Raw genomic sequence first — 10,785 nt, 5'->3', positions numbered from 1 at the left:
CGGACATGGTAAAAGGGGGGAGGGGGTGCCATTGCCACTTCCTGCCGATAGATCTTTAAAGCAAGGCAGGGGCGCAGACTGCAGGTGCCCCGAGTGGACCCGTGGCCCGCGGTGGGAGCCCAGGCCCCTCATGGCGCGCACTGGGGGTGATGCGATGGCTGTTGTTTGAGAGGTGGCCCCCGCCAGCGCCGCGCCGCGTTTTAAAGGGGAACTGCCCGGGCCGGATGTGCCATGGGCCATGCACACATAACAAGGAGGCGGACTGGGGCGGCGCCACTGGGATGCGCTCATGGCGGAGTATACGTGGAGCGGAGGAGACGTGCAACGGACCCAGCCAGAAATGAAATTCGATCGACGTCGAATCGACGTCGACGTTGCTCGAAAAACGCAATTTTGGCACTCAAATCGAGGTGTCGAGGTCGAATCGACATCGAATCGACGTCGAAGAAATTTTCATTTCTGGCTGGGGGAGGCAAGGGTCGCACCGGGACACAGTGGAGAGGTTTCGGGAGTCTTTACATAGAAAGAAAAGAAGAATACATTCAATAATGTGAAAAAAAATAATATATTGTCTTGAGAGTACAACTTTAGATTAACACAAAACTGAAAAATCAATATGTTATGAAAGGTTGCCCCTGCTCTCACACCAATCCGCAAATTATTCTTTAGCACTGTGCTGTCACTAGACTAGAAAATTAAATCACAAAATGTTGATGAAATGAAAAAGAAAGCACTAATGTGATAAAGCCACAGCTTGTTGAGGAGATTCGTTTCTGAGATCAAGACCCTCCTTGGCTGCAAGCATTCGCTCATGAGCTCTTCTAAAAGCAGCAAGTACCTGGTTCACACTACTAACAAGTGTTGATGCACTGAGGCGTTCAAGGAGTGCACTCCGGCCTGGCAAAGAAGCACGGTCTACTGAGCTTGGAGACTGTATAACCACGTTAAATACCATGTCAACATTTCCACTGGTGGTGGTCAGGAGTCCATACTTCCCCAGCAAGTTACCCTGCAAGGAAAAGTACATTTAGAACATTAATAATGAACAGCTGTCTTTCCCATATAAGATTATATAACATTATTCTTCATGTACCTCATGTTGTTGAGGAACTCCAACAAAGGTGATGTCGTCAAGTTCTGGATTACCACCAATAAAAAAACGGCGTAACTCACTTGAGGGAGACCCAATGGGCCGCCATGTATGTGTCGTAGTCTGATGTAAGCCAGCAGTCGAGGGTATTACTATGTAACCATAGCCCTCAGTACAGTACCGACCCCACCAGTCCAAAGATAGGACCTCAAACATTAATTGAGGCCACTTCGGGAATATTTCTAAAAATTAAAGTAGGAATAGAGAATAATGTAACTAAATTGATCTAAGAGACTTTGCTGCATGTAGTTTGATGGCAATTCCACAAACCAGAAGAATCTTCCATATCAGATAAATTTAATTTTAGTGAGAATAACAATGGATGGCCCAAGTGAACACAACCATCCACTGCTCTACATGAGGCACTTATTCCAGAGAGAGAGCTGGTTGAATCACAGCTCCAACCTGTTAAAGACATGATTTTGAGATTTAAGTACTATAAATCCAAAATTATGAAACCAAACAATTCATGAGGTTAACCTTTTGGTAGATCCACAAAATAGTGAACAAAGAGATTTTTGTCATCAAAATTTCTTAAAGTATTTATCTGCCCAAAGATGTGGATTGCTAAGGTACCAATGGGACAAGTGGTGAAATCTTCTCCAACTTTAGCCCTCCTTATGTCTGACTGATGACTGTATATCTAGAAATCAAAGCAACCCTCACACATTTAGTATGCAAGTGAAATGAAAGAAAAAGGAAATATAGACTGCAGAACTTACTTTCGACCTCACTTCTGCTTCTTTTATCTCCTCTTCCTCACTAATGCCACCGGACACAAGTTCTAGCCAGTACTCATAAACGTTACGCGCATCGCCATCTACTTCAATGCGGTACGGTTTTGAAGAGTTAGGTGCACCACATATATCAGGACTTACTAAAAGAGACCCACTCACAGCATTCCATCGAATTACACACAAAACGTATTCATTTGCTCCAATTCTAGAAACACAACAAAAGTTGAAAATAATGTCATAAAATAACCAACAAGCAAAAATTGTAGATCACTTACTCATTTGAGGAGCTGAGATCAGCCATAATGTACATTTTTTGGCAAGTGGCCTGTAGATGACCCTGAAGGTGAAATTCAGCATTACCACTTCCCTCTTGAGTTAAAGGTTGACGGCGTTTAATTTTATCCCTCCTATAGTAGTTAGCATGACAATTGCCACATACACACAATCACATATATACATACATACAAATTAAGCTAAAATTTCACTGTAAATTTCATTTTTACCCATTTTTTAATATATTTTTTTACCTGAAAAACTTCTGAGGAGTATACCGCTGCTTGATCTGAAGTTGTCTCATTGCTGTCACTAAATGATTGTGATGTGGTTCCCCACCAGAAGTTGGAATATTTTCATCCTGGTTGAGAAACAAAAACTTGGTTAAACTAAACATAGGAATGAATTTTTAATTACAAATTGAACTTACTTCTTCAATATTTGTGACATTATCGTTATGAACATAAGAAAACAATCGCTCTTGTTGGGAATGCTGTCGATTGATAGTAATTACTTGTTTGTGGTACTGTTCTTGCAAAGCAGTGTGACAATTTCCAATATTCTTATAGAGTTCAATCTGTAACAGATTAAATATGGCAAACTAAATGGATATGACCAAATTAAATTTCACCTTAACAGCTTCTTTAACTTACCTCATAATTGCTGAAAACCTTTTCTTGCCATGAGAATGTTTTAATCTCATCTTCTGATGTATGACCACGGGCTTGGCTGATGCCTGACACTGTGACAGAGGCCGTTGCTGAGGCAGAGGAAGCCCCATCAATGTCTCGATCTTGATCTTCATTAACAAACTGAGGAAGTGGTATATGGGCTGCCTTTACATGTCTTAGATGCACCCTAAATTGAGTAGAAAATTAATTATTAGAGCCAAATTGTTATCTCCAACTTAAACAAGAAGATACACGGTGGATATGAGCATGATATAAGATCTGGTAAAACTGGGGGAAATAAATAAATACCTAATTTTGAGATTCTGAATAGGGTCATTGGTCTTGTAGATGCCCGTGAACGCTTCTCGCTCATCACCAAGTGGCATTTTAACAATACTTTCGTTCTTCACATTATTATGGCAATGCTAAGCAGATATTCTAATTCTGACTAAAAACCCAAACAAATCAACAAATATTTCAAAACATCAACATTGCATATTGCCAACACCTTAAAATTCTTCACAGCGAAACGAAACATAAGCAAACCAACACAGTAGCAAAGAAAAAGAAGAAAAACTACACAAAATAGTTCTAGTTATGGAAGCATTTGATTAATTTGGTCCAAATCACCTCATCTCATAAATTGCCCGGTCAACAAGTCACAGAAATTTAAATATAAAGTTTCTGGAACTTGGCAAGCCTGTCGTGTAGCACTATGAGAATTTCCCTTTATAAAATGATGTAGCACCAAAGCACCGTTTAATTTTTCATACGATGTGTTGCGACTCGTCTCGTGAACGAGATGTGTGCTAGGTGGCGCAACCTGTTTACGTTTTTAGAGCAAAGTGTGAAATGGTGTGAAGTGGAAGAGCTGATGTGAAGTGCAGAAAACATTACTATTGCTTCGCTAGTGACTTGAATATTCCATGCATACCTAATATATTCAGTGAAATGTTTTGATGTGTGTAGCTGCCATATATCACTTCCCTTGCTGCAGTTCTCGATTCGAGAAACCAATCGCATGGTGCGGTAAAAATGCACTTCTACAAGGAGAAAATTCTCTCGGATGGGCAATTAAAACGTTTGAGCGAACATAAGTACAATTCTGAAAGTCAAAGTTTGTTGGATGCCTGGCTCCAACCATGGTGGAACTGGCTTGTACGACAAGTACCTATTTGGCTTGCCCCGAATCTTATAACCCTTTCAGGGCTCATCATCAACATAGTGACAACTTTGATTCTCATCTACTACAGTCCGGATGCAAAGTCTGATGTAGGTATCCCCTACTCATATTGGTAACTGAAATTACAAAAATAAGAACCTACAATAATTTTAATTTGTTTGTACCATTCTGACAATAACATGAGCTTTCATGTATTTGGAAATTCGCAGTGTAATGAGATATTTGTTCGACTACTAGCACTATTTTCACATTTGCTACAACCATTTTTGTATTGTTTGGTTGTTTGTGACAAGCTTGTGTTTTTACTTCAATTTTCATCCTTATTTTTCAGGCACCCAGGTGGGCTTTTTTTCTATGTGGTGTAGGATTATTTGCCTATCAAAGTTTAGATGCTATTGATGGAAAACAGGCAAGACGTACGGGCACATCAAGTCCCCTAGGTGAACTTTTTGACCATGGTTGTGATTCAATTTCAACAGGTAACAAATTACATTAATCTCAAAATAGGATAATACTTTTTTTTAATTCTGAAGTGATAACATTATTAATTTTGTTTTCAGTATTTGTTGCAATATCAGCCTGCATAGCTGTTCAATTAGGCTACTACCCAACTTGGATGTTCTTCCAATGTTTTTGTGCTATGACCCTCTTTTATTGTGCTCACTGGCAGACTTATGTATCAGGTTTGTGAAGACTACCTTTTCACATATGTAATATATGGTGTATATAACTGAAATCATGTTTTGAAGTTTCACTCTATTTAATTATGTTTTATAGGTACCTTGAGGTTTGGAAAGTTAGATGTGACAGAAGCCCAGATCACAATCATGTTTATCCACCTCATTTCAACAATTTTCGGGCCAAGCATCTGGATGGCAAAGGTTAGTGTGCAATAGATTTACTTTCCATATTCTGAAATTATTGTCTAATTTCAAAGACTTTATTAATTTTCTGTTTAGTTTAATCGTATCTCAGTAGACATATGCAATTCCTTTTTTTTTTTTAAATTGAAAAAAAAATAAATTCCCTTTTAATTTTAAACGGTTAAAAGTTCTGTAGAAAAGTCAGATGATTTTTTTAAAACTAAACTGTGCATTGCCAAGCCAAACTTAGATTTGTGCCACATGAGTGTCTTGTTTCTTTCTTTTTTCATGAGTGCCATTCGTTTTTCTAATGTGTAGAATTCTCGTCTCAAAATTTTCTATTAGCAGTTGAAAGATGAACCCATCTCAGCTTTATCTTAGCATTGTTTTAATCATTATAATTATGATTATCTATTTGTTTTAAGCTAGCCTCATCAAATTGCTGGCGGCTCCATCTTGCATACAGCTACAATGATTAATATTTCTGATATTTTTCAGTCCCTCTCCTGCATCATTTTCTGGCACCACTAACAGGTGTCGCTGGAACAAAGGGTCCTTACATTTGTTTAGCTGGTCAAATATTTGATTGTAACGTTGTTATCTTCACCCAGATGGGAAAGCGACCGGCTATAAGGGGATTGGCAGAAAGTTTTGTACAAACTCAATCATGATCATATCTGTTCACAACTCTTGGGGCTGACCTCCAGTTTACTATGCCGTCATTTCTTGGCTTTTAATTTTCTGTTTTTATCTCTATTTTTTGGTGTTTACATGTGAGGCTTCCTCAGTTTCTGTGTACATATTGTGGGACAGTATTCTAGTGCTTTAGCTAGAAATATTGTTTTCTATCTCTATATTCAAGTCATTTGTGTTGGATTTTTTATCATTTCTAGATCTTAATGTAGTTTATTCTGCTTTCCCCTTACTTAGCTAATCTAATTTGTGCCTTCTGGTCTTGATGCTTCTGAATCCTCAGTTTATCTCTCTTGTAATAGCATGTAGATGTCTTGAGTAGGTCTTACGACATGCATCAAATTTGCTTGCTTAAGTTTTTATTTAATAGATCATTTTTCTATTCCAGATTCCCCCTCTAGAATATTTTGAATTACGCTATGTGATAGGTATGTTTACGATATTGGGGGCTACATTGAATTTGTACAACATGTTCCTAGTCATCATATCTGGAGGAGGAGGGAAAAATGGATCAACTGTAGCTGTAAGTGAATAAGAGAAACCAAGTAATAAGCGAGAATCCATGTGTGTAATAACTCTTTTTCATTTAACTTACATTTAGTGAGCAGGGGAGTGATTGCGTTATCAGATAATTTTTCCCTGGTATGCAGCAATGAGTATTGTTTTTGGAGCTGCCTCTTTTTTTACAAAATGTGGACATAGTGTGTTTCAAATCATAAACGAACATGTTGTGACAATTCAGTTTTTCTTCGTGTTCTTAAAAAAAGTTGACAACAACGTTGTACTGGGGCAAATTAATTTCAGAGTAGAGTATCAGTCATTTCTCAAGGAAGTAGAAGAATTGATTCACTATTACAACAATTTTCAAGTGATGCACTCAATTAAAAGTTAGGGCTCCTTCTACAAATGAACAGCTAGCTGAATGATGTGTTATGTATGCATGGGGTTTGGCCTCCATTTTCCTAAAGCTTCCGGTAGAGTGACTTTTTGGCAGCAACCTTAATCTATAGCTTGAGGCATAATTATGCTTCTCACCCATATAATAGATTGAGAAGCTATAATTATTATGCAAAAGGCATATAAACCTTAGGAGAGACTGAAAAACCTAGTGCATTTAGACTTTGCTTGGTACTTGTTCAAGCAACCTCCCTTTATTCAATGTGCTGTGACCCTTAAAAATTTTGTCTTGGTGATCCAACTATACATTTTCATTTAGAACTTTTCAAATCTCTTATATTCTTTTAAAAAGACAAAAAAAACAAGTCTTAATCATTTTATTTTTTTAGTTTGAGATAGTATGCAATAGCTACATAAGATTATGTATTGGCTGCTGAATGGTACTACTCCAGTTGTTTTCCTTTGTTGCTTTTTTTCTCACAGTTTTAAACCCTGCAGGCTCTCACTCTGTCTCCCTCTATTTTCCTACCCTAAATGTTATTTTACCTTACACACGAAAAGAGGTTTTGGTTCTTTCCCAGGGTGTTCCAACTGTCCTGAATGTTTCCCTTTGGCATATTAGAAGTCTGATTCATGAAATAGTGTGATTTGTAGAAAATAAGCAGGGTATTGTATGATATCTGAGCTGCCCTTGGTTCTGTCGTTTTATACCATTTGCTATCTTTTAAATTTTGTGTTTAATCTAAGTAAAATATTTTCAACACCTCTACGAAACAGACAAAACGCACTCACAACTCCAACTTTTTAGTGTTGCTTTAGTAACTTACCTTGACTTCTTTTACTGACTGACTTTGGACTTAGGTATGACTTTCCAACAAATTTGTTGTCTTTCTTATGCTTGTCAAGCTTGAGGTCTTGCTTTTTATTTTCTTATCTATATTTTCTTAGGGGTTATTCTGTGTATAAAACAAACACTAAATCAAATAACAGTTTTTATCGAATCTTGACATAGACGCATGAGGAATCTCAGTGCAGCAATTAAATTTTACAAACTTCACTTTGCTTCCATCTAGCTTTTTCTTTTACTTTTGAGCAGTCACATATTACTGTATTTCTTGTGCAGTACATCATTTTTTTAAATACATTTTTTTCTGAGTAGTTAACTTGGTGTACATTTGTGTGAACTGTCTATGTATAGGTCATTTATTCCAGCGATTCATCTTTCACCTGCTTTACTACTTCAGCTTAAGTCATTCTCAATACAGATTCTGCTGATCTCCATTATGCCATTCCTTTTCTCATCTTAAAGAATCATTTTGCCAAAGGCATCTTTTCTCATTATTTTCGTTTGGGCATTTTTGTTTCGTATGTCAGGTCCCAGTGGCCAACGTAAGCTTCAACGTCATAGCAAGCATCGGAACTTTCACGGGATATTTGAGAAATTTTTTCCAGTTTTGCCAAGTCTTTGAAACGGGGGGAGTTGGTAAAAATGGCTCATCAGTTGCAGTAAGTTTTCCTTAAGAAATTAGAAGTGTTAGATTGCTGTAAATAAACAATGGTTTTTATGGTATAGGAAGAAATCCATGGTGGTTGGGGTTGTGGTTATTTGTTTTTCTTATAGTTTGGCTCAAAGAAATTTCTAAATTTATGAACTTTCCAGCATGACTTCTCATTATAATACCAATTTAATGGGCAAAGCATGGCAACCCAGTTTTATGTGAAGGTGTGATTCGTCTTCCCCCTTACTCTGCTAGAAGATAACTTTCTTCTGTATCTTTTAACAGTTGAATATTATTTTTCTTAATTATGTGACTAAAAATATTCATTTTTTTGCAAAGTAATAGTATGGAACTCAGAGATCCTACTTGCAGATTTGTGAGATGAGGCTTGATCTCAAATGAATATAAAAGTCAATTCAACAACTGTTACACTGCTCTTTTTTAACGTTTTTTTTTTTTTTTTTTAACATTTTAAATTTTTGAGCACAATATTGTGCTTCTATGCTTGGTGCAAATATGACTAACATTCTCTGTCTGTGCTTTGCTATTTGATTTTTTTCCAGCTCTTATTACGTGCTCTAATTATGTACTTGATTTTATTGTCATAAACTTTTCATTCATCACACACATACTGGTAAAGAAAAGACACTATACCGAGTTCATTAATAACTAGATCGGGAGATGGCTGGCTAGAATAAAATTTTGTGTGTATTTGAGCTGTTTATCTCTTTTGATCTAATGACAAGGACGTCAGAAGCATGACTACCTGCTTTTGTCAGCTAGACCAAGGGATTGTAAGCATGTTAAATTACCGTAATTTTGACATTGTCCGGCTCAGTATTTTCTCAACAAATACATCCGTCATCTATTTTCAAACTCTTACAGGACATTTTGAAAATAATATGTATAAAGTTTAGGTAAATGTTCAGAGTTTTTTCTTCAGGTTATCATCTTTGTGACCTAATTATTTCTTTAAATGTTTATTGTTACATTGCTTCTATTTTTACTTTTTATTTAAAGAAGTCAAACCACATGATTATTACTTTTCACCACACATTTCCTCAACTTTTTGTGTTTCACTGACAACTGTTTCAGCTTGGGAGAGAACACAAATTCTCATAGGCAATATGTCTCATCTTCCCCTTTCACAAAAAAATCAAGTTCAAATGGATAATTATGTTCATGGAGAATTTAAATATTGGTGGGTGACAAGCCAAAACAACCATCTTTGAAAGCACACTCTCTTTTCTCATCCACACATCAAATTGCTACCACAAATTTTGTCCCTGAGGTAGTTTTTTTTTCTTCTTTTTTGTTTCAATATTATTAAACATTATCCTCTATAAATAATCAATATTTTTTGCTGTATTATTTCATACTTCTCTTTCATCATGACAACTAATAATAATTTAGTGTCTAGTTCTACTGCACATTCCAGTTTTGTTCTTATGTTTTAAAGTTGAAAGTGCTGTAAAATTTTCTCTCACACAAAATGACAGATCCAAGGGTGCTGAACGCCTACTTTGTGCATGTTCCTATGCCTGTACCATCAGGACAGTGTGCAGCAGCATGTTGGTGCACTAATATTATTATCAACCTAATGCATGCAACTGACACATTTATGCGATTGGGACAGATCCCAGGGCTGGACATTGAGGTGAAGCAGATACCGATGATTATCGCCGTAATGTTGGCTGCGTTACTTGCTCATTCCAATTTGGCTGTAATTGTCTCTGGCGGGGTCGGGAAAAATGGTTCAACTGTTGCTGTAAGTGTTGAACTGACAATTTTCAGTTTGGTGTGCCTGTGGCTTTTACTTTAGAGTGAAACACAGTTGATAAAACATTGTTGTGCCTGAAAAACTTTTAGATTGCAACTTTTATTAAAACTAACTAGTTACCCTCATCAAAGTCTTATAAGGTGCAAATGCATGAATCAGTATTTGAAAAGTTATACAACTTAAAACTTTATTGTAGCTTCATTCTGGAGAGATTTTGATAGAGCTTAAGTTAAATTTCATGAAAATTACTGCAGTACTCCATTGCACAGAACATGGGGATGTTTGGGTATTAGACGTTTTCTCCTTAAGCAGATATTCTTAGCGCTGTGTTTCCTTCAGTCAATTTTATCTAGTACCTGAAGTTCCTATCTCAGCTAAAGAGTCTCTTTCCTGCATGAGATACCATTTTTGTGTTTGGGGTTGTGTTCTATATAACATGCATGTTTATGTGGTCTTGTGTTTGCTTTCATATCCTCACTTTGGTAGAATTTTTGTTATTCTGGTAAGTGAAAGTCAAAGGGCTTTACTTTAGTAAACAACAATGATTTAAAGTAGTTTCATTTTTATTGTTTTCTTGTTGCTTTAATGCATGTTTACTACTTTTTTTCATTGCTATTTCTTTGATCTGAACTATGGGTTTATTTTCAGATGCCAAATTAATTTGCAATGGCGTGAAATTTCCAAAACATTTAAAAATAACATTAGAAATTTTTCTCTGATTCTTTTGCCCCAGTTCACATTTTGTCTGTATTTGCCACTTCAAGTCCCTCTTTTTTGAGTGGTGTCTTAGGAGTTTGCTAGTGTATGAGCTATGTCAATCAAGAGGCAGCAAACTAAGTAGTTTGCCATTTTTAAGTATTTTTGAGCTGTATATACTGTTGGGTTTACATTGCATGTAGTTCATATACCAACTACTGAATTATTCATAGGTTTGATGTTATTTGAGTGTTTTATTATTTTTCTGATGACGCTTCTCCCTTGTACCCCAAACCACACAATACACTTTAAATTTTAAACTTCCGTCAAATTAGCTGTAAAC

At 36.5% G+C, this 10,785-nt stretch overlaps 2 protein-coding genes across 10 annotated transcripts in view; one reads left to right on the top strand and one right to left on the bottom strand.

Annotated features, from left to right (window-relative positions):
- Positions 1–546: 546 nt before the first annotated feature.
- Positions 547–3,326, bottom strand: LOC113207198 (tectonic-like complex member MKS1). Of its 2 annotated transcripts, none has more exons than XM_052268819.1 (10): positions 3,141–3,326; positions 2,814–3,018; positions 2,591–2,737; positions 2,415–2,539; positions 2,163–2,294; positions 1,873–2,092; positions 1,631–1,793; positions 1,421–1,555; positions 1,094–1,332; positions 547–1,009 (listed from the first exon to the last, which is right to left on the bottom strand). In XM_052268819.1, the coding sequence occupies exons 1-10, from the start codon at positions 3,215–3,217 to the stop codon at positions 734–736; spliced, it is 1,719 nt and encodes a 572-aa protein (XP_052124779.1). In that variant the 5' UTR covers positions 3,218–3,326; the 3' UTR covers positions 547–733. The 2 variants fall into 2 exon arrangements, with proteins under 2 accessions (XP_052124779.1, XP_026279424.1); XM_026423639.2 differs by having other exon boundaries at positions 2,415–2,521; positions 3,141–3,325.
- Positions 3,327–3,607: 281 nt separating this feature from the next.
- Positions 3,608–10,785, top strand: part of LOC113207199 (cholinephosphotransferase 1) — an 18,920-nt gene continuing 11,742 nt past the window's right edge. For 2 of the 8 annotated variants that reach the window (XM_052268820.1, XM_052268821.1), the window contains exons 1-7: positions 3,608–4,103; positions 4,346–4,493; positions 4,575–4,697; positions 4,792–4,895; positions 5,959–6,093; positions 7,842–7,973; positions 9,603–9,734. In XM_052268820.1, the coding sequence (XP_052124780.1) occupies positions 3,867–4,103; positions 4,346–4,493; positions 4,575–4,697; positions 4,792–4,895; positions 5,959–6,093; positions 7,842–7,973; positions 9,603–9,734 (1,011 nt within the window). In that variant the 5' untranslated portion in view covers positions 3,608–3,866. The remainder of the gene's footprint in view (positions 4,104–4,345; positions 4,494–4,574; positions 4,698–4,791; positions 4,896–5,958; positions 6,094–7,841; positions 7,974–9,602; positions 9,735–10,785) is intronic. The other 6 variants (XM_052268824.1, XM_052268822.1, XM_052268823.1 and 3 more) reach the window with 6 other exon arrangements.

Source organism: Frankliniella occidentalis, unplaced genomic scaffold (assembly GCF_000697945.3).
Source record: "Frankliniella occidentalis isolate FOCC.00 unplaced genomic scaffold, Focc_3.1 Scaffold77, whole genome shotgun sequence".
Classification (NCBI taxonomy): domain Eukaryota; kingdom Metazoa; phylum Arthropoda; class Insecta; order Thysanoptera; family Thripidae; genus Frankliniella; species Frankliniella occidentalis.
This window is presented reverse-complemented; position numbering and strand designations above follow the sequence as displayed.